Raw genomic sequence first — 23,573 nt, 5'->3', positions numbered from 1 at the left:
GGTGGGGTGGGGGAGGCTCCACCAAGATCCTGCTGCCTTTCCCTGGCAGCTGGTGGGAAGATGGAGGAGGGGGAGACTGATCTCCTCTGTCTCTGTCATCCCCTTCTCCAGCCTGTCATGGTCCTGAACGGGAAAGGGACAGACCTGCTGTGTCGGGGACAATGGCCATCCCTCCACTGAGAGAGTGGGCCTTGCCCCTACAACAGCCCTGTGGGGGATGTGGTAAGGATCAGTGGAGTCAGATGTGACTGATGGGATGCGGGAGGAAGGTAACAGACAACTCCAGTGCAATCCAGGAGTGTGGGCAGAGCCTAGACTCACCCCAGGCTCCACCTGGTGACTTGAGATGCTTGTCCCCATCCAGGTGGGGTTAGCAAACACACTCACAGGGCAGGGCACTCTGGAGATGTGGGTACAGGAGAGGGGAAATGGAGGCATGGCCAGGAGTAGGCAGGAGGGAAAGCCAGTGTGTGGACAGGCTATGGAGGGGATGTGCCCCCTCAAAGTCCCCCAAATGGCAGGCAAGTGAGGGGCCCTGGACAAGGGGACCCCTCATGCCTTGGCCCCCCCCTTGCAGACATCAAAGGCGGCCTTTGTTGCACCCCCAAAGACCTCCACCAGCTTGTCTTCCCAGGGAAGGACGTTGCCCAGCAGTGGCCCGGTACAGTTGGCAATGCCCAGAACCTGGGCAGGTGTCAAGGCATGGTCCCACAGGTTAAACTGGGCAATGTCACCAACGAAGGCCTGGGTGGCATCAAACCGGCCACCCAGGGTATCCTGGGACAAAAGAACAAGACAGAAAGGAGAAACATGGAGTGAGGGAGCAGAAAAGACAGGCAGGCACCAGGTGAGGTCCCAGCAAAAGCCCCACCCCATCCCTGCTGAAGCCCCACCCCCAAGGCTCAGCCCCATCCCCCAAGGGGCGTGTCTCTGCTCTCTCTAGCCCTCAGGCTACCCATCTGCAGAATGGTGTGGTTAAGTTCAATATCAGCTTGAGCCTTACCTGTTCCTGGCCCAGGATAAGGATCCCATGAGGCTTGATGGGGTGCCAGGCAGCCAGGTTCTCGCCAGAGCCCTGCAGCTCCCCGTCCTGGTAGGCAGACCAGAGGCCATCCCTTGTGGTCCAGGAGATGCAGATGTGGTGCCAGCCATTGTCCTTTAGGCTCAGGGGCAGCTGGGCCACCTGGACACAGGTTCCACATCCTCAGGTCAGAGGTGCCACAAGGCCCAAGGCTGATGTAGTGGGGATCGGGGGTAGGGAGACCCATGTCCTCCCTTCCAGGGAGTGACCCAAGGCCTCACTTCATGTTCTCCTTCCTCCCAGCCCAGTCACTTTCCCTGACCCTTCTCTATTTCTTTCCCCACAGACCAAAACAAGCAGGTTCACTCAGATCACAAGGGACTATCCAGTTTGGGTTTTCAGTTGTTTCTAGGCAGTTTGCTCACTCTCTATCAGGCCTGTACGGTCATACTGGGTGGAAGCAGTGTCTCACAACCCTACCTGACTCTGAACTCCTCACCCAGGGCCCCCCTGTTGGCAGTAGCAGAGTGAGCCTTGGACTCAGAGACCAGGCACTGGCCCAACTCTGCCACCAATCTCCTGTGTGACCTTAGGGAGGCTGCTCTTCTCTCTCTGGGCTCTTTCCTCATCTGTAAAGTGAGAACATCAGACAAAAGATAGGCTGGGGGCAGAGTTGGCTCAGACCTGTAATCCTAGCACTTTGGGAGGCCAAGGCAGGTGGATTGCCCAAGATTAAGGGTTTGAGATCAGCCTGAGCAAGAGTAAAACACCGTCTATAAAAATAGCTGGGCGTTGTGGCAGGTGCCTGTAGTCCCAGCTACTTGGGAGGCTAAGGTAAAAGAATCACTTGAGCCCAAGAGTTTGAGGTTGCTGTAAGCTATGATGCCACAGCACTCTAGCAAGGGCAACAAAGTGAGAATCTGTATCAAAAAAAAAGAGAGAGAGAAATGGCATTGACACAGCCACTACCTCTTCTTCTCCCCAAGGCAGACATGGCGAATCACTCACGAGCCCAGACTCAGCCTCATACTCTTTCCATCACGGTGCTCTGAGATGCCACTGCTGATTGATTAGGGTTGGCCTGTGAGATGAAAGGTACTTGCTATCTGTGGATTTGTGCTCCCAGAGGGCTCTTTCACCTTATAAGTTCTCTGAGGTCACAGTTTAATGTAACATTCTCTGAGGTGTACTTACTGCCAGGCCTTGTTCTGGACATTGGGGACATGGATCAGATCTGATCTGAGCCCTCAGTGAGCAGAACTGCACAGGAGGGAAGGACTTCAGGGACAATACTGGCAGACATAACAACATGGGGGCCATGAGGGAGGTACAAAGACTGTGTGACGGCCGAGGACGAAGAAAGGGCATGGGAACAGAAGACATGCTGTCTGGAAGAACAACAGAACCTGACCATTCCACTATTAGGCATGGCAGGGGCAAAGGCTTAGGGGCTGGACTAAAAGGGGAACAGTGAGCAGTCTATGAGTTTGGCTCTCAAAGGGACTCCAGAGGTTCCCAGGATAGGGCTGTGCAGTGCCCTGTCCAGGGTGCTGAATTCCCTCTCCAGAGAGCTGAGTGCTGAACTCGGGCAAAGCCAAGGACTGCAGCCAGGGGGTGATGAAGGGAACAGGGAAGCAGCACCTAGATGTGTTCCAGCCACTCTGGTGATTGTAGGATTTATAGGGCCACAAGAGAAATTCACTGATCTCTGGGCCTTTCTCTTTCCTATTCTTTCTTCTCTGGGATGCCCGTGAAAGGCACCTTCTGCTGAGCTGGGTTCTGATGGTCTCAACCAATCCTAGTGGCTCTCTGTGGCTACAGGCTAGTCACAGGGCAGTGTGATATGTGGCATCTGCATTTCCAGAGGGGTCTCAATGGATCAGCATGACTGCCAGGCCCAAAGCAATGTTGCAGGTGGGTGGCAACTTTGGAAAGGGGATGAGGGTGTTAAGATACTCCCTCCGCCCAAGGCCTGTCCTTAAGGTCCTGCCTTTCACCAGGGCAGGGAAGAGGTTATAGGGTGGTTTCTGGAACCCAAGACCCCAAATCATAGCATCACTCCTTCACCAGCTGTGTGGCCAGGGAGCATTATTTCCCCTTCCTGAGCCTTAGCTTCTCCATCTGCAAAATGGGAAGGATGAGTGTGCCTACCTCCCAGTGCTGAAAGGGAAGTCAAGGGTGATGATGTGAGTAAAGATCTGATCAGCACAGTGCCTGGCACAATGAGAGCAGCTGACACTCGCTGATGCTCACTCAGTGCTGGGCTCTGCTCGAAGCCCTCCTCAGGTATTTTTTTTTTTTTTTTTTGAGACGGAGCCTCAAGCTATCCCCCTGGGTAGAGTGCCATGGCATCATGCTCACAGCAACCTCCAACTCCTGGGCTCAAGCGAGTCTCCTGCCTCAGCTTCCCAAGTAGCTGGGACTATAGGCGCCCACCACAACGCCCGGCTATTTTTTTGGTTGCAGCCGTCATTGTTTGGCAGGCCTGGGCTGGGGATTTGAACCCGCCACCTTAGGTATATGTGGCTGGCACCTTAGCCGCTTGAGCCACAGGCGCTGAGCCCCTCCTCAGGTATTAAAGCCACTTGCTTCTCACTACAGCCCCATGAGGTAGGGGCTACTATCTCTCTTGCTGTACAGATTAGGAAACTGAGGTACAGGGCAGGTAAGTGATGAGTTGATGGTCACACAGGGGTTATGATGCAGAAGCAGAATGCAAATCAGCGTGCAGGTCCCAGAGCCTGCCCACTGCACCGCTGTACTCTCCATAGTGGGGAAGGGTAGAGGGGCTGGCCTCCAGGGAGTAGAAGGGAGGACGAGCCCATGAGAACTCCCTTCTCCCCAGGTGGGCCCTTGACCTCACTTTCTTCCTTATCTCTACATCCAGGAGAATGAGCAGGGCCCTGGGGCAGACCTTTCCACTCTGACCCCACAGCTGGGTCATCAGAGAAGTCACTAAATCTCCAAGAACCTCACTTGCCTCTTCTGTAAAATGGGAATAACACTTACAGCCTCTGTTGGACACAAGGGCCTGTTCCATGTCTAGACTGTTTTTGTATTACCACCCCACCCCCTCCCCAGACACAGCATTCAATGTATGCTGAATATGCTGAGCAGGGGAACAAAGAGAACTGACCCATGCAGGGGCTCCCAGAGGGGTCACCGTCTGCCCTTCACTGCCTACCTTGTCGTTGATCAGCAGCTCCATGGGTTCATGACCTGCCTCTAGCAGCACAATTTCGTTGGCCTGCCCAGGCACCGAGTAGGAGAAGGGGGTGCCCTGGCCAGTACCACTGGACTTGGATCGCAGCCACATGCAAGCGGTGAACCCGTAGAGCTCAGGCAGCACCTTCCGCACGCGGGCATACATGTAGTTGTTGCGGAAGGGGATGCTGACCTTGAAGCCATCTGTGGGGCTGTAGGCCGAGGACCCTGAAGGTGGGCAAGGCAGACACAGTTGTAGTCAGTGGACACTGACAAGGGCAGAGTGGACAGGGAACACTCCAGAATGAGAGCTAACAGTTCCTGGGCACCTACTGTGTGCCAGGTGCCTTCAGCGCCTTCTCTGCTCTGCCTTTGTGCTGAGGGGCATGGTAAAAACCCAAGGGCTCTGGACCTGAGATGCCCTGAGTTCAAATCCCACCTCCACCACTTCCCACTCATGTGACCTTTAACAAGTTAAACTTAGCCTCTCTGGGCCTCAGTTTCCTCAGTAAAATAGGGTAATACTATTTCCTCCCTCTCAGGTTGAGGGGAACTGAGTACAGAAAGGGCCTGACCCATAGTAAACATTCAGTGTTAGTTGTGGTGACCCAATTTTTAAATTTTTCCTATTTAATGAGCTTCACTACGTATGTAGTGCTTTCTATGTGGCAGGCACTATTTGAAGTGCTTTTACATACTTATTTCATTTCTTGTGACAACCTCATGAAATAGACACAATTATAATCTTCATTTTACAGATGAGGAAACCTTGGCACAGAGAGGTTAAGTAATCTTCTCAAGGTCACATAGATAATAAGTGGCAGAGCTGGGATTTGAACAAAACAATCTTGAGACTCTCTGATCTTCAAAGTGTCTTCCAACTCAGAGTTTCTGGCATTCTATGTCTTAGCTATCAGACAGCTTCCTGCAGGGGCGTGGTGGATTGGAGAGTCACTGCCTCCAAGGGGAGGGGATACACACACCACATACACTACAGGGTAGGAGTCACGGGCACTGCCATCTGAAATTCATCATTTCTAATTCCTGGTGAATCCCCCTCACCCAGTTACCAAGGACTGTGGGTTCTGGGTGGGGGCCAGGGATGTGGACCCAGAGTTCCTGGATCTGGTTTGGGCTTGGAGTGAAGGCTGACAGGATGCATCACAGTAAGAGGGAAGGTGCTCACTGATGGACTCTAAAACTGCTTCTTAGATGAGGAAGTTGAGCCCCAAGAAGGGAGGTGACTTGCACATGGGCACACAGATGTCCAACTGGGTGACTTCCCTCCTCTCTGCCCTGCCGCCTCTCAAGGGCATTTCCCCTGATCCCTTTGGAGACTCCATGGAGAGGGACCAGTGGGACCAGCAGGACTGAGTAGGACGGGCCTGCCTCTCTTGTCCCTGTGCTCCAGCCAGGGTGCTGTGCTAGCCCACTAGGCCTATCCCTCCCCTGAAGCTTGCCTCTGCCATGGCCCCTCCATTCCAAACTGTGCTCTCCACCTCTGCTTTCAAGAACTAGCTTGAGGCTCACCTCCCCCAGCAGGCCACCTGGATTGTCTTCTCCTGAACTCCTGTTCCCTACCTAAGCTGTCTCTGCTAATTGCTCATGGTTCTCTCATGTCTCTAAGCCTCTTAAGAGCCATCCTCAAGAGCTCATGAGTCTCAACAATGCCTCTCATTTCTCGGGTGAGAAAAACTAAAGGCTGAGGAAAGGAAGTGACCTTCCAAGGTCATAGAGCAAGCCAATGACAGAAATGGATCCAGGAGCCAGGCCTCGTGCTCACACCTGTATACTGTCCATTATGTTTCTCTGACCCTCTGGCAGTGCCAGGCCCAGGTGGTAAACAGAAGACAAAATCCTGACTAATTCAGCAAAGGTGCTATTTTGTGTATGGTTAAATGCAAGACTGTGGAGTCCTGCCTGGCTTAAGGTCTGAATCAGTGGTTCTCAACTCACAGGAACTGTATTAAAGGGCCACGGCATTAGGAAGGTTGAGAACCACTGGACTCTTGATCTACCTCTCATTGGCTGTGTGACCTTCAGCAAGTCACTTGACCTCTCTGAGCCTCAGTCTCCTCACCCGTAAAAACTGTGAAAATTAAAATCAGCTGATGTGATTGGGCCAAGTACTTAGCCCAATCCCACGACATAGAAAGTGCCAGAAAATGGTAACTGTTTATTTAACCTTGATAATGATAATATCCTTCAATTATTCTCTCCCTCTTGTGTTCCACAGTTGCCTCCTCACCCTCCCATCCAGAATAAGCCCCTGGAGAGCAAGAATGTATTTTTTTGAGTAGATCTGTCACCCCAAGAACGCCTCCAAGGACTAAGGCCTGGCTGCAATGCCCTTCCTGGGGCCCAGACCCACCGTGCTCCAGCTCGGCGAGGCGGTCCTGCAGGGCATCTAGCTCCTTCTCCACCTCCTGCCGCTGCCGGTGGCTGCTGTGACTGAGGGCCGCACGCTCCTTCTCCAGTGCCAGCACTTGGGCCAGCAGCTGCCCCTCTAGCTGGTCCATCTTAGAGTGCAGAACGGTGGGTGCCACGGGGGCAGGAGCTGGGACAGCTGAGAGGTTCGCATGGGCTGGGAGGTCCTTCTGCTCACAGGACAGAGAGAGAAAGCATGAGATGTCATCTGGGGGGAGAAAGGAAAGATGCCCAAGGGTGCCAAGGGTGCCGAGATGCCCACTGCCCCTTCTTATTGACTCCCAGGTGAAAAATGGGAAGGGCAATGTCAACTCCAGGCAGCAGATGAGTCCCAGTGCTGGTGCCTCATAGTAAGTAGCAAGCAGAGCTGGCTCCTGCCCTTGGGGATGTCTCAGCCTGTGGCTGGAGTGTGGGGTCTGGCCTGAAGGCTGCAAAGGCTTCCAGGTTGTTCCAGTGCGCAGTCAGCATCCTTCCTGGCTGTGAGGCTGGACACTGACCTGTCACTAAAGGGACACACTGTCTTAGTCCTCACTCATTCACTCACCAGGCTTCTCTAAAATGGGGCTGTGGGCTCGGCGCCTATAGCTCAACTGGCTAAGGCGCCAGCCACGTACACCTAAGGTAGCGGGTTCGAATCCCCAGCCCGGACCCGCCAAACAACAATGACGGCTGCAACCAAAAAACAGCCGGGCGTTGTGGCGGGCGCCTGTGGTCCCAGCTACTTGGGAGGCGGAGGCAGGAGACTCGCTTGAGCCCAGGAGTTGGAGGTTGCTGTGAGCTGTAATGCCACAGCACTCTGCCCAGGGGGGCCGGTTTGGGGTTTTTTTTCAAAAAAAAAAAAAATAAAATAAAATAAAATAAAATGGGGCTGTGCACAAGGCTCTGGGTGGGTACTGGGCCCAGACCCAGGGGCACAACCAGTGGCTTCTAGAATAAGACTCCAGAGGCCTGGCTGTTCCAGGGTGGCAGCTAGTTAAAATCACATACTCTGGAGTCAGATAGCCCAGAGTTCAAATCTAGCTCAGGAACCAACCTGCTGTGTGGCCCTGGGAAAAGCTCTTGACTTCTCTGAACTTGTTTACTCATGAGACAATGCACCTATCTGGAGGGCCGTGGGGAGGATTAAGTGGAAAAGGCCAATAAATAGAGCCTGTTTGTTGTAATTACTGTCTTGGGGAGAGTGTTCCAGGGTGCACTCTGACACCCCCATTTTAAGACCCTGGTGGACAGGAGAAATGGGGCAGGAGCTGGAGGGGCCTCTCCTCCCCCCTCTCCTGCTGGAGAAAGCCCCTTTTGGGGTGGAGAAAGGCAGATGAGGACACGGGTTCTGACTCTTGGAGGGGACAGTCTCTGGTGGACCTGTCATGGAAACATCAGTACGCGATTAATAATGCAATAACCTGCTAGGAAATTAGGCCTTTGCCACTCCCCTGGCTTCGCAATCCCCCTGGCTTTCCCACCCCCTCCACGGTCCCCACTGCCAGGTCAGCAGCTGCCTCCACACTGCCCAGAGCCCTGGGAAGTTCGCTCTCAGCCTGGCCCTAGGCCCTGCCCCGAGGTTTAGGTGAGCTCTTTGAATTCTCCTGATTCATTCATTGAGCAAACAATTCATGAGCACCTACCACGTGCAGGGCTGAAGACACAGCTGAAGGCAAAACAGAAAACCAAAAGCACCACATTCCCTAGGTGTCCTGAGCCTTGAGGGATGGCCCTACAACTTGTAGCGAGTGCTAGAGACCCTTCCCATCCTCATTGGCCCAGCCCTGGCCTTCCTGGGCATTTGCTAGGTGACACTGGCAAGCCCCTAACCTCTCTCAGGCCATTTTCTAGCCATGTGACAAGTATGTCCCCGGTGTCATAGTGATGGTCAGTGCCTACAACAGGGGAGTTGCCATTGTGGACACCGATGTGACTTTGAGCTGAGGACTTGGAGAGACTGATGACTGGACTCTGCCACTGTACCCTGAGGGCACAGGCAGGTTGGGTAACCCCTCTGGTATTATTTTTCTTCTATAAAATCAAGCTTTGAATGCCCAGCTTGTGAAGCTGTGGCCAGTATTAAACAATGGCATATATAGGAAGGCCCTGGCCTAATGACTGGTCCATAGTGGGTATCAAGGCACAGTTTTGGGCCCGTGGGGTAGGTGGGGAGACTTGGATGTTCTCAGCTATGGTCAGAGCCCCAGCAGGTACCTTGCAAATGTTCACTCATTGAATCTGCTTAACACACATATGTGGTAGGGACCATCGATGTACCCACTTCATGGACAAGAAACGAGGTGAGAGCATCAGCCAAGGTCACACCAGGGTCAAGCAACAGAGCTGGGACTGAGCCTGGCAGGCTGTGCCTCCCACACCCTCTGTTGCTCACTGCAAGGCTCCTCTTGGCCCTGTGCCCAGCAGGCCCTCTGGAAGCCCTTCTCCCTCTCTGTCCCACCTACCCCTGGGCCTGCTGAGTGGCTCCTGTTGGGAGGGTGAGGCTGCTCCAAAGTGCAGGGGGTCTGGTGCCAGCTCACACTCAGCACCTCCCTTCTGCTATGGTAAGGAGCACCAGGGCATCAGCCTCCCATTCCAGGCTGTGAGATGGGACAATAGGACCCAAGTCACTGGGCTGTCCAGGTTGGTTCTGGAAAGGGACCTCCTAAAGCAGCAGAGAGGGGGCTCCGACCATTGTTATCCCCCCTCCCACCCATGTAGATGTCTGCTTGGCCCTGCTGATATGGGATGGACAGATGAGCCACTAGGTACCTCTGGCCACTGTCTTTGCTATCCCAAGGGTTCATTCTAAATTCCAAGGTACCTGCAAATCCTGACCTGGTGCAGACTAACCACAAAGCCTCAGTTTCCCCTTCCATAAAATGGGAACAACAGGCCTCACTCTGTCTATCCCCAGGACAGATGGAAAGATGGGAAAAAAGAGTGACATGACAGGTGACAGCATTAATGCAAGCCATGAGACTTGGCTACTGCCGGAGCCTTCGTGTGACCACAGAGGGCCTGCAGAGAGACAGAACCAGTCACCCACTGGATTGAGATGGCTGGACATCCAGTTAGCCCCTGCACTGCTCTGTGCTCAACCCTCACTCTCCTCTATGCCAAGCTTCAGGCCAGAGGGGGGCACACTGAATGAGACTGGGTGCCAGGCCCATCCCTGGCACTGTGTATTTATTTACTTATGCTGAGGTTGGCGCCCTTAGTATCTCCATTTCATGGATGGGAAATTGAGGCAGAAGTCCTTTTGTATTGTCTACGATGATGGGACTGGGCAAAGCTGACGTTCCTAGAGCCAACATCTTCGTTCTCTAGCCAAGTGTCCTCCCTCTTCCAAGGAAGGAAGGCCTGCCAGGAAGAACAGGCGTCGGGGCTATTTACACAGATGCTGTTCCAAAGAGAAAAAAACGTGCAGGCTGGGGGGAGAGGGAGTCGGCACACAAGCTGTTCTTTTGTCAGAGCCACTAGCACTGCCGTGGCCAAGAAGGCCAGGGAGGAGGTGGGCTCCCCGGATCGTGCATGAGCACCCCTTCATCCCAGCGTCTGAATCAGAAGAACACGACTCCCCCCACCACCCATCTGCTGCAGGCGCAGGCTGTGCTGCGTGGGCTCCTGGCCTCATGCCAAGTGGGCCCCTGGCCTAAGATGGGGGGTAGGGATGATGATGCCAACACCCTCACTTGGCTTCTGGTGGGCATGAGAATGGAGGCTGGGAGCCTGTGGGGGCTCTGGTATGAGCATATTGGGCCTGGAGCCAGAGCCTGGGGTTCTAGGCCCAGCTTAGCAGCTAGAGTGCTGGGTTCATTAGTGTTCAGTAATAACGCTAATGGCAGCAGCTATCCCAGCGAGCCCTTGCTAAGTGCCAGGCCTTGCACTGGGCAAGTGCTGTGCAAATGTTTCTCATCTCAACAACCTGGGAAGGAGGGAACTAAGGCTCAGAGAGGTGATGTTGCCTGTCTAAGGTCACACAGCTGCAAAGTCGCAGAGCCAGGCCAGTCTGGATTCCAGAACCTGTGCCTATTCCTTGGTCCTACCTTGACAGTCTGGGTCTCAGTTTGTTGATCTAACAAATGGGCACAGCACTAGTTGCCCTGCCTACCTCAAAGGCCAGCAGGAGAGGTTCTAGTGGCCATGCAGAAGGCAGGGAAGGGCCAGCCTGCTGTGTCAGAGTGCACTGTGGGGCAGTTTCACAAAGGGAGCCTGATAGGAGGGTGCTGCCAGCATGCGGTGGCTGAGAATGAGGGGACTTAGGGAAGCCCCAACCGCCTCATCCTCACTCAGGGTCTGCTCCCTTCTTGCAGGGAGCAGAAGGAAGTTGTGGAACTTCAGGGTCAGGGTCCCACCCTGTGCATAGACCACCCCTGCTGGGACAACACAGGGTCCGGCTCCAGGAGCAGCAGGACAGGGTGTAAAGTGAACAGGCTCTGGGGCAGCAGTGTGGGTCACAATTCCTCCCTTTCCCACCCAATCACCCCCAAGTTCTATGTGCCTCCTTCCCAGGATCACACCCTGACTCCACCAGCTAAGTGTCGTTGTGTAATTGCAGTACCTCAGTTTCACCATTGGCCAAAAAGGGTAAAGCAGTGTTACCTCACAGCATCGGAGTGAGGATTAAGTGAGTTAGAGGATGTAAGGCTCTTAGAGTACAGTTGGCACACAAGGTGCCATCCGAGTGCCGGTTATTAGGACTAGCACTACTTAAATTCTCTTGAAGTGGCTGGCCTTTCTGCATCTCCAGCACTAAATCTTTCTTGAATCATTACAATGAGAGAAAAAGCAAGTTACAGAGGAGCTGGATGTCATTTGGATAAGGCTGTAAAACTTTCAACCTTGTGTGACGTGTAGTTGAGAGACACACAAATGGTAAATGCATGAGAAATGGACAGCAGAGACCAATGCAAATTGATGGCCATGAGGCCATTTGGGGGCAGGTAGGGCTGGCACTGGGAGGCCCTGGAAAGGCAGCAGCAGTTTGGAAATGTCCAGGTCTTGCATCGGGGCAGGGGCCTGGATGGTGCTCTCTACCCTGTTTTTCCCATCTGAAATACTTCACAATGGTTTTCCTTTAAAAATGAAAAACTGGGCTCGGCGCCTATGGCTCAACCGGCTAAGGCGCCAGCCACGTACACCTAAGGTGGCGGGTTCGAATCCCCAGCCCGGACCCGCCAAACAACAATGACGGCTGCAACCAAAAAATAGCCGGGCGTTGTGGCGGGCGCCTGTGGTCCCAGCTACTTGGGAGGCGGAGGCAGGAGACTCGCTTGAGCCCAGGAGTTGGAGGTTGCTGTGAGCTGTAATGCCACGGCACTCTACCCAGGGGGACAGCTTGAGGCTCTGTCTCAAAAAAAAAAAAAAAAAAAAAAAATGAAAAACTGGGTATAGTGGCTCACACCTGTAATCCTAGCATTCTGGGAGGCTGAAGCAGGTGGATCATTTGAGCTCATGAGTTCAAGACCAGCCTGAACAAAAGTGAGACCCTGTCTCTACTAAAAATAGAAAAACTGAAGCACTTGAGGATCAGCGAGAAGATCACTTGAGCCCGAGTTGGAGACTGCTGTAAGCTATGACGCCATGGCACTCTAGCTAGGGCAACAGCTTGAGACTCTATCTCAAAAAAAAAAAAAAAAAAAGATAGAGGGAATCCAAAAATGGAGTCTATGCTCAAATCTAACCCTGACTCTCAAGGCCTCAGCTCCTTTATTTCTCCCTAGTCCTGGCTACTGTCTCCTGGACTGTGTAACAGCTTCCACTCCTGAAGCTCCACACAGCAACCAGAAGCAAGTCCAACCACGCTCCTTTCTGTTTAAAATCCTTCAAGAGTCCCCTCCCCCACCAGTGAGGGGACCTTCACCTTCACCTTCATCACCACCTGTTCTTCTAGCCTCAGCTCTCACGACACAACCCACACTCACCACCCCCATCCCCACCACAGGGTACAGGTCACCCCCACGGAAAGTCCCCAGCTGCCCAACTTCCCCTAGCTCCTTCTCCTAAGGCCTCCGCACATGCTGTTCCTCCTGCCAAGAACACCCTTCCTTCTCCCACTCCTCCTCTGCTTAATGCCTCCTCACCCTCCAGATGGCAGCTTCTCTGATGCCTGAACTAAGATGCTTCACAGGGAAAGAAGGGCCCCAAGGGCTTCTCTGGCAGGGCTGCAGAGCACTCTCACCTATCCATCCATCCATCCATCCATTCATCGGTGTGTGCTGCCGCAACATGGTGGCCTGGTTGTGGACACCAACTGTCATGTCAGACAGGATAGTGTCATTTCTAGGCTCCTCATTTACTAGATCCGTGGCCTTAAGCAAGTTATTCAACTCCTCTCAGCCTTAGTTTCCTCATTTGTAAAATGGAGGTAATAATAGTACCTACATTTAGGGGTGTAAGTAATGATAAAATGAAAGAATGGAGTCTAGAGGCTGATAAATGGTTGTAGCCACCGTTACTCTGTTCACTGTTAATAAGAGGCAGGTAAAGCATGCTGTGTAACGATGCAGACCCTGGAGCCAGGCTGCCTGGCTTGAAATACTAGCTGAGTGGCCTGGGCATATTTCTGAGTTTCTCCGAGCCTGTTTCCTCATCTATAAAATGGGAATAGTGATAGGCCCAGGGTTCTTGTGGAATTCCACTGACAGGCCTGGCGGAGAGGGCAAGCTCTGTCCCCCATCAAGTGTCTGGTGCAAGAGGGCCCTGTGCCTTCCACAGGCGGTGCTCTCAGCTGGCAGGAAGGCAGACATGGAGCTGGGATGGCCAGGGCACTGAGCACAGAGCCACAGGCTCTGCCAAGGCCAGAGTACGGGAGCCAGAGAGGCTTCTCAGAGGAGCTTGGGTGGGGAGCCAGTGTCGTCCCACCCTGCCATCCCACCTTCCTCTCAGGGTCAAGCCGAGCAGACAGCTTTGTCTCCATCTTTGTCTCCAGGCAGGAGGAGGTAGGAGAGAGAGGGGCAGAGGACAGAGTGGTTTGGACCGTCTTAGTCCCCAAAGCCAATTTAGAGCTGTCAGGAAAAAAAGACAAATGGGGAAGAGGATGAGGAAGGAGGAGAAAGGCTCTCTCCAGAGGCAGGAGCAGGGGTGTGGGGCCTGCCACGCACACCCTGGGCTCTGAGGGCCCTGAGGGTGCCTTAGGGCCCCTCCAGCACTGGGTCCCTCCATTCTCCTTTCAAGGACTCCTTGTCAGACGAATGCTTCGACAAGGCCACCAGGATTTCTTCTCAGACCCTGCCTGCCTATACTCCTCTGGGCCCTAGCCAAAAACACTCAGCTGAAACTGAGGCCCCATCCCTAGCCACTTTAATCAGAAATCCTGGCTGTGGTCTTGGTTCATTCTCTGCCACTGTGTGGCTGTGGGCAGGGCCCTCAGCTTCTCTGAACCTCAGTTTCCCCTAGAATAAAACAAGGGCTGTGGGGACGTGTAAGTGCTTCCATTTGGGGTTGCTTGCCTCAGTCCCTGTCCCTAGAGATCTGTGGTACCCAAGATCGGCCTGGGGAGACCCCTCCACGTTCTCCACTTGGTGAAGAGCACCGACCTCTGACTTCATCCCACCTCCTACAGGCAAACTTCACAAAACAGCCAACAAATATAAGAAAAGGTGCTCAACATCATGAATCATCAGAGAAAGACAAATTAAAACCACAATGAGTCCACTACACACCCACCAGACGGGAGTATTTTTAAAATGACCATACCAAGGTTGGCGAGGTTTACATGCAGGCGGGCGTGTAAACTCTCACAGCCACTCTGGGAAGATGTTTGGCAGTATCTACTAACGCTAAATATATGCCCGTCCTGCGACCCAGACATCCCACTCCTGGGGACAGATCCAGGAGAAATGAGGGCTGTCAGCCACCAAAAGATTTCACAAGGATGCTCGTAGACAGCTTTATGTGAAATATCAGAAACAACCCAGTGTCCATCCATAGAGGACAAGTAAATGAATTATAGCACATTCGTACAACAAAATGAAATGAAAAAACAACAAACCACTGATACACACGTCAGGACTGCAGGCCCCAGACGTGGTGCTACATGTAAAACCACCCAACACAAAGCCACATAGCTATATGAGTCTGTTTGTATGAAGTTCAAAACTGACTTGCGGTTAGAAAAGCCAGAATAGTGGCTTTTGGGAAGTGTTGGCTTTGGGGGCCACAAGGGAACCTTTTAGGGCACTGGGAGTGTTCTGATTCTTGAGCTAGGTGGTGCTTTCATAGGTGTATCCATATATAAATTTACACTGAGGTGGGCACTTAAGATTTGTGTCCTTTATAAGTTAGATATGTGAGCTCTTACATATCTTGAATGTAAGATATACCTAAAAAGAAAGTACTTGCCTTCCACCTCGGCAGCTCCTGCCAAGCTTGCAACAGCAAGGTGCACTGTCAGGGATGGGAGGTTTCAAGGGCTCGAGGTGACAGCAAGAGGGGTCTTTTGGGACATCCTGCCCACCTCTCCCATTTGACAGATGGGGAAACTGAGGATCAGAGAGGAGAAGGGATTGTCTGAGGTCACAGCAAGCAAGTGGCAGAGCTGGGGTTTAAAAGTCCATGTTTCTTCCTGGAATGATGGTCCCACTACTGGCAGAAGTAGGAGGTTTAGGGCCTCCCAGTGTGGGTGTCCCATCTGGAGATGGGGGGAGGCCAGCCCCAGTGGGGAAGGGCTGGTGGGGTCTGCAGATGGCTAGAGTCCAGCTCCTACCTCCTCTTCCCAGCAATCATTCACCAAGCACTTATTCTGTACCAGGCCCTGTGCCAGAGGCCCTACTATGATTTCATTTATTCCCACACAAAGGGGCTGCTGTTTAATCTCTGCTTCACAGACAAGAAACCAAGGTTAAGAAAGTCAAATACCTCACCTCAAATGACAGAGTTGGAACATGAACCTGAATGATCTGCTGGGTTCTCTGTCCCTTAGACTCTCTGAGCCTCCATTTCCTCATCTGTAAAATGGGAAAGTGTCAGGCCTACTTTACAAGGTCGAAGACTGCATTGACTAATCCGTATGCAGCAAGTGCATGTTAAGTGTTGGTTGTTATTAGCAGTGGCAGCAGAAGAGGTCCCACAGCAAGTCTCCTGATTATCCTGCCAGCAGCAGGACACACCTTTGAGGACAGGCCCTCATCCCTCTCACACCAGGTGCTCTGAGACAGGAAGTGGTCTAGGGCAGTGTACAGCACCAGGCCCTGTCCTCATCTGTCCAGGTCACTCTCCTGAAGGTGGGTGATGCCCGACCTCTCCAGCTGAATCTAGAGTTAACAATGAAGATGGAGGGCTCTAGAGCCAGACACTGACCTCCATTGCTGTGTGACTTGGGGCCAGTTCCTTAACCTCTCTGAACCTTGGTAAAAGGGGGATAGAAAAGCACCTCCCTCAAAGAGATTTCATGAGGATTAAGTGAGATAATGCACAGTGCCTGACACGCAACTAGTGCACAGTAAGTGTGTGCTCTGGTGGTTACTGACTTCTACTCTAGGATCAAGGGAGGTGACTAGCTTGCCAGGTTGGGCTAAGGATATGGTTGATGTCAAAGAAATGTATTTAAATCAATCTTGAGGTTCTGCTATATACATATATACAAATGTAACACTGGAACGTGCATACGTAGCCCCAGCCCCATTGCTACATGAATGGGCCAACTCTCCTGGAAAGTGGTTCTTGGCCACAGCCATAAAAAGTCAATATCCTCTGACCCAGTAATACCACTCCTGGGAATTCAGCCTAAAGAAATAATTCAACAGACTTAAAAAGAAAACAAACAAACGAGTCTCTGCATGAAATTGATCCTGCAATGAGCATCCAGAAGAAAAAATAATTAGAAACAACCTATATCTCCTGCATCGGGAGCCGGTCAAGTGCACTGATGGATGGTAGAGCTGCAGATGAATCCCAGGATTATTATGAAAGTCATTAAAATGGTAATTACACAGCAGCTCTGTAACAATGGCTGCATGTGGAAAAGGATCAAAAGGGGGCTGCAAAAGGGAGAAAACCGTGCAATTAAATGCCATTTCCCTCCTCCCCCCAAAAAACCTTTTCCATTTCCCTCCTCCCCCCTAAGAAACCTTCTGACTTTTTCCAATGAACAACAAAAATAAAAACAGAGGAGGACAGACCAATCTTCCCTCCCTTTTAGTAGTCAGCCTATGGCATGGGGGAGGGGTAATGCAGGGATGTGCTGAGTGAAGATGGGCAGGGAAGTGTGAGGATTAAGGGAGCTTGGGTGGGATAAGAAGGGGACAGAGTATGATCAGGAAAGGCCTCAGGGAAGAAGTGTGCTCAAGGAGAGTCTTTGACAAGGATCAGGGTTGTGCTGGGGTGATCCATGCAGAAAGAACTGTGGGAGGGGTCAGGAGAGAAGGACTAGATCTGAAGTGGCAGCTTGGGAGTGGGCTGAGGTGCCTATACCATAGGGGATGTCCACAGTGGGAAAGGAAGACTGGGGCTGCCTGGAGGAGGAAGGAGGGAGGGCTGTGCCTGCAGGTGAGAGACCAGCAAAGAGGTGAAGAGGCGACTGCAAGATGGGTAGAGAGCAGGTAGAGGGCTGGCCAGAAACAAGAGGTAAGGGATGAGCCAAGGGTATCTTCGCAGAGGACACCCAAGCAGCAGGTGGAAAACAGAGAGGCTGGGGGCTGGTGGGATATCCAGAGGGAGATGTCAGGAAGCAGGTGGATCTGTGGGGATTGGAGCTTGGGAATGAACCCTAGGCTGGAGACTGAGCTTTGGCTTGGGGTTCCACCTTGGAATGGGTGTGGCTGAGTGCACCCAGAGAAAGCAAGAGCCAAGAGGGACACAAACCTTAACAGAGGCCCCTGCAAGGAGACAGAGAAGCAGCAGTCATAAGAGGAAAAGGAGGAGGAGGGACAGTGAAAGAGGCATCTAGAAGCCCAGGGCACTATAGGATGGAATGATCAGTGGGGTCAGATGTGACTGAGGGGTCCACTAAAGTAAGGATGGAAAAGTCCCCACTCAGTTTATTAAGTTTGAGGATGTCAGCAATAGTACTGGTGGGAGAGAAAGTAGGCCCCCCCCAAACCTGGGGTCTTTAGAGAATACTGAATGAGAAGAGAGGGGAGAAATGAGACAGTGACTGATGACTGCATGAGGCCCAGAAAAGGCCAGTAGCCTGGACCCTTAGCTCCAGACCCCAGCCCCTGCCAAAGGCTCCAAAGAGACTGGCTGTGGCCACTGCCAGGCTCAGAAGGCAGACCTGGTTGGCCAAGCAGCTCCCACCTTTCTCTGTTCATGGCTGTTGCACTCAGAAAAGTGGAGAAGGTGTACATGGGGAACCCAGTGCTCCCCTAGACTGAACGCTTGACCTGTTGCCAAATCTCAGCCATCAGGATCCCCCCAACCACAGCCAGTTGATCAGAAGAGAGGCCACCCCACCAAGTGCTGCAGGTGCTGGGGGAACAGGTCCAGGGCAAGTCCAGCCCTGCCAGCCCCAGACGTGGGAGGAGCCACCTGTGCCATCTGGACGTGGGGGCAAGGACTATGGCAGGCAAGAGGAAGTTTATTAAACATCAAATCTTTTTTTAACATTAATAAAGCTTGTTTCCTTAAAGGTAGGTTTGTTTGCATTTTTATTTTTGGCTGCATTTTAAAAATTATAATATTATAGGTTAATGATAAAAATAGCAACCACTTAAACTGATTGAGCATAACCATGTGCTAGGCACTGTTCTGGGCCCTTGGTATAAATTTACTGACTTAACCCTCCTACCATCCCAATAAGTTCAGTGCTATTATTACAATTTTACAGGTGAGGAAACTCCCTTCATTGTGGACTTTGAGTTTTTCTTTGACTATTTTCCTGCTCTTGGTTCTCTCGTCCTAGAAACCCCTCAGTGCTGGCAGTGGCGCAGAAAGGGTGCAGGCCTGGCTTTCCTCCGGCCTCTGCCACTGCCCATCAGAGGTTCCTGAGCTGGGTTTTCTCATCTGTAAGGCTAGGGGCTGGCTGCAGAGGCTACCTGGCTGTGCTCTACCACCCTGTGGGGCAACATCCTGGAAGGCTGCAGGACCACAGCATCTTCATTTAACCTTCCACATCCCGTGGGCATAGCCTGTACCATGGGCATAGCCTGTACTGCTCACCCAGGATTTAACATAAGGAGCCCTGGGGGTTGAGGAGGCTGGATTTACTTCCGACTGTTCTCCTTCCTTAACTTGCCTGCCGCACTCCATCTGGTGGAGGTATAGAGGGACCAGTGTTTTGGCCTCTTTGTCCCTCCTTCCACAGAGTGAATTTTGTTGCTAATCACCTTCCTTGTGGCCTGGAAGTCAGTCCCTAGCGGGCGGTGGTCATTGTGTCCCAGATGTTCACCTTGCCTAGTCTGACTCACACTTCTGGGGACCCCACATTTGTTCTCATGGGAAAGAAGGTGGTGATGGGACTCCAAGGAGGAAATGACTAACCAGGGTCACATGACAGCCAAGAGCAGCCTCCCTCATGCAGGACCCCGGGTGTCTCATCCAAAGCCTATTCCAGGAAAGCCTGGAAGAGGTGAGAGGAGGAGAAGGAGCCGGGGTCGGGGCTGGAGGCCCTATTCTGCACCCAGCCCCCACCCCAGAGTTGTGGGCTCCGGGCATCTGAGCTCCTGCCCTCAGGCCCATCAGTAGTCAGAACCAAGATAAGGGTTTCAGGGGTGGGAGATGGTGGGGGCACCCAGATTTGTCTTATTGAGCACTCTGTTCCACACTCTGGAAAGGAGAGAACAACCACCCCAGTCCCTCAGACAGTGCATCCTACCTCCTGACTATAGAAAGTGAGTGTGGGGCTGGCAATAATTTGGAGGTGTCTGGAAGAAGGAAATGAAATGGACATTGAGTGAGATCTATCACATGCCTAGCACTTCACACACCCACATTTTAACCAATTTCTAATACCAGTGGACACTGTTGTACCCGTATTACAGACGCAGAAACTGAGGTTCAAAGAGGTGTCTAGAGAGGGGGAAATAGCCTAAGTGAGCCTTTCGGGCACACCTCAGGGTCTTAGTCGCGGTGCCAGACTCCCACCCCTGTTCCCTGCCAGAATCTTCCTGCCTCGCCAGCGAAGGAGTGACTGTCCTCATTACATATACGGGAGACCCGAGACTCAGAGACCCAGGAACACGGCCGGCCCCTCCCACACAGGCGACTCCCCCGACGGCGCACGGCGCTCACCTCCAAGCGGTCGATACGGTCCCGGAGGGCGCGCACAGCGTCCTCCAGCTCGAGGATGACCGCGGGCGAGTCCCACGGCCCGTCGGCCATGGTGTCGCGGCGCGGCCCGGCGTCCTGGAGGCCGCGCGGCAGGCCGCTCTCGCAGCGGCCCAGCTTGCCGGTGAGCTCGCGGATGGTGTCCTGGTCCGCGCGGATACGCGCCTCCTGCTGCAGCGCCGTCTGGCGCAGCTGCTCGGCGGTACTCTGCAGCAGCAGCAGCTCCTCGCGCTCCCCGGGCGCCGCGCCCGCCGCGTCCCCCTGCTCGGTCCCCGACGGGCAGGCGGCCGCCAGCGGCGTGCACAGGAAGCGGCTGAAGAGGAGCCCAGGTGGCAGCGGGTGTGCGCTGGCCGCCGGTGCCCCGGGCAGCGCGGGGGGTCCGGCCGAGCCGCCCGCACCGTGCAGCGCGCTCAGGCTGCGCTGCGGGCCCGGGGACGCAGCGGCCCCCGAGGCGGCCGAGGCGTTGTCGGCGCCGCCGGGCAGCGCCCGCGCCGGGCTGGCCGCCAGGGGCACGCTGGCGATGATGCAGATGACGGCACCGAGGAACGCCAGCATGCCCGCGGCCAGCAGCACTGCCAGGAACTTCAGCGTGAGGCGGGCGGCGGGGGCGCCCGAGGCCCCCGGCAGGAGCGGCGGCGGGGTCGGGGCACGGGGCCCGGGCGCACGGAGCCGAGCGGGACCGACGCGGGAGCCGCAGCCGGAACCAGAGCCGGAGCTGGAGCAGTCGCCGCGGCCGCTGCTGCCGCCGCTCTGAGCCGGGGTGGCGGGAGGAGGAGAGGGCGGCGGGCGGCGGGGAGGGGGAGCGGGTGCGGCGGCCCCGCCCCACTCGCTCCCCCGGGCCGGCCCTGGCCCAGCCCCGCACCCGTTCCGCGCCAGGCGCAAAGGTGGGGGCTCCGCTGGCCACGCGGCGAGGAGCGGGGGCAGCACCTAGGACTTTGTCTTGCTGCCGTCACAGCGCAGAGGGTGGCGACTCGATGGCAGCGCGGCGAGGCCCCTGGGCTACCCCCACCTTTCTACTTCTGTGCTCTGGCCCCCTCCCAATGCCCGCAATGCTGACAGCTACTTGGGAAGGGGTGGGCTCTGTGCTTGGTGTGCTAAGAGCTCGGTCGTAATTAAGCCTCAAGGTGGACATGCTCACAATACAAATGGGGAAACTAAGAACCAACCAGGTCATGTCGTTGTCATAGTCGCACAGGTAGATAGATGCATTAGGGCAGCTTTTGAGCTCTGGCACGTCTGACCGGACCCAGACTACAGGAGCTGAGGTGAGAGCAGTTTAAAAAGGCCGGGGTAAAGTGAGATTCTGTCCCTTAAAAAAAAAAAAAAGGCAGGGGCTGAGGGGAAGGGTTCGACCTATCCATAGGAAACTGCCACCTGCCTGTGACACCCCTCCTCCAACCTCCTAAAGGAGCAAAGTTCACTCCCCTCCGCCCCCACCACAAAAATCTTGCTGTAATCTCGGAGGATGACCGAAATCCCCACCTCCGCATTCTTGGGGGGAGGGGGTTCTGAGTATCAAATGTCCCAGGACAGAAGCACTTCCCTGCCTTGCAGTCTGTGACAGGTGGGCTAGTGTGGCATGCCTGATGGGCATGCGGACTAGCGCCAAGGAACAGCAGGAATGGGAGTGGGCTGTGGTGTGGGGGTGGAGGGGGAGCATTGTACTGTCTCCTGTCAAAAATATCTATATATATTTTGTTGAAAATTAACTTTGCGGCTCGGCGCCTATAGCTCAACCGGCTAAGGTGCCAGCCACATACACCTAAGGTGGCGGGTTCGAATCCCCAGCCCGGATCCGCGCCAAAAACAACAATGACGGCTGCAACCAAAAAATAGCCGGGCGTTGTGGCGGGCGCCTGTGGTCCCAGCTACTTGGGAGGCAGAGGCAGGAGACTCGCTTGAGCTCAGGAGTTGGAGGTTACTGTGAGCTGTAATGCCATGGCACTCTGCTCAGGGGGACAGCTTGAGGCTCTGTCTCAAAAAAAAAAAAAAAGAAAATTAACTTTGCAATTAAAAACTTGAAAAAAGAATCCTACTATCCTTCACAATCCAGCTCTAGCACCAATTTTCTGTGATGCCTTTCCTGACCAATATGGATTCCCAGGGCTGGAAGGGGCTAGGAAGGCTGTGGGTGTTTCCACATCGTCTCCTTCCCAAGCCTATATCCTTGACTTGCAGGAAGGGCCAAACTCTGCTCTCTGGACCACCAGGGTGACTGTTGTGGTCTCCATTGGTCACACAGTGCGGTTGAGGAGAGGCCAGAACATTTCTGAGAAGGCAACAGACTTGGGGGACCCTGTCTGGCCACTGGGATTTTGTTGAGGGGTCCTGTGCATGTATTCTACGTGCTCCCTCCAACACCCATCAGAATGATATCCACACTGTTCACCCCAATTCTGGGAGTCAGGGATTTTTGCTCAGACCTGAGTTGTAAAACAGGAACAAAGCAAATGCAAGCTCTGTATACAGTGAGCCCTCGGAGCTGTGTGTGTGTGGATGTGCCTTAGTACTCGCTGAAACAGTGACCTGAAAACCCAGCCCAGGCAGCACGGCTTCGAAGAAGTGTCTGGGGAGTGAAGAGATAGATGGGCCAAGCTCTCTGAAGGCAAAGGCAGGTGGTCTGTCCCCCAGAAGTCCTGGGGGTGCATGAAGCATAGAGTCTCCTGGTGTAACTACACATGTTCTGTAAAGGCAGAGCCACACAGATAATACCCCCAGGACACACTGTCATCAAAGTCCAGGGAAGGAAAGAGGAGGCCAAGAGAGGGAGTTGCTGTCAAGAGCAGCAGAGCCACTATGACGTGGGCACCAAATGGGCCACCTTTACCTGAACTACCCCATGGGAATTTGGGGGCAGTTGGATACATGGGTCCAAAGGTTGGAGTTGAATCTTGTTTAAACTTGTCTGTTTATCCCCTAGAATGACTTTTAAACCTGTGATATTAGCATGTCATTCCTCTGCTTATGAACATATTGGTGGCTCTCCATCTTTTATGGAATAAAGGCCAAACTCCTTAAGAGGCAGTATTTCCTCATGATCAAGGGCATGGGTGCTAGAGCCAGAAAGTCTAGTTCAGATCCTGTCTCTTACTGTTACCAGTTGCATGACCCTGGGCAAATTATTTAATATTGGAAGATAATAGATCTCTGGTGTTTCTGTGTATCTTGTGCACTGAGGCAGTGACAACTTTAATTCAGGGCTATTTTTTCAGGGATGTTCATATGGTGAACAGCCTTGATTGGAAAATAGAGCCAGGGCTCCCCTCTGGACCAGAGGGCAGGTTTGTTTGCTGACCAGGATTATAAAGTTGGTTTCTCTCGGGTAGAAGTTGGGCAGATTTGCTTGCAGCCCATCATAATAGATTGGAGTTTCCTAAATGCATGCATGGTTCCTTGGTTGTGATGCAGACCTACTGTGTGTGCAGGATCCATCTTGGGTCCTCTGCACTTCCCTGGGAGGCATGACACCCTCTCTGTGGCTCAGTTTTCTGCTCTATAAAATGTAGAATAACAGTAGAATGTGGAAAGCCTGGCTCGGCGCCTGTGGCTCAAGAGGCTAAGGTGCCAGCCACATACACCTAAGGTGGCAGGTTCCAATCCAGCCCGGACCCACCAAACAACAATGATGGCTGCAACCAAGAAATAGCCGGGCGTTGTGGCGGGTGCCTGTGGTCCCAGCTACTTGGGAGGCGGAGGCAGGAGACTCGCTTGAGCCCAGGAGTTGGAGGTTGCTGTG

The 23,573-nt window shown here is 53.5% G+C and overlaps 1 protein-coding gene across 1 annotated transcript; it reads right to left on the bottom strand.

Annotated features, from left to right (window-relative positions):
* Nucleotides 1-329: 329 nt before the first annotated feature.
* NPTXR (neuronal pentraxin receptor) lies at nucleotides 330-20,969 on the bottom strand. Its single transcript, XM_012801109.2, has 6 exons — nucleotides 20,847-20,969; nucleotides 19,802-20,587; nucleotides 6,597-6,822; nucleotides 4,206-4,453; nucleotides 1,004-1,183; nucleotides 330-777 (listed from the first exon to the last, which is right to left on the bottom strand). Exons 1-6 carry the CDS (start codon nucleotides 20,967-20,969, stop codon nucleotides 553-555), a joined length of 1,788 nt encoding a protein of 595 aa, XP_012656563.2. The 3' UTR covers nucleotides 330-552.
* Nucleotides 20,970-23,573: the final 2,604 nt, after the last annotated feature.

Source organism: Otolemur garnettii, unplaced genomic scaffold (assembly GCF_000181295.1).
Source record: "Otolemur garnettii isolate 467f Iridium unplaced genomic scaffold, OtoGar3 scaffold00007, whole genome shotgun sequence".
Classification (NCBI taxonomy): Eukaryota; Metazoa; Chordata; class Mammalia; order Primates; family Galagidae; genus Otolemur; species Otolemur garnettii.
This window is presented reverse-complemented; position numbering and strand designations above follow the sequence as displayed.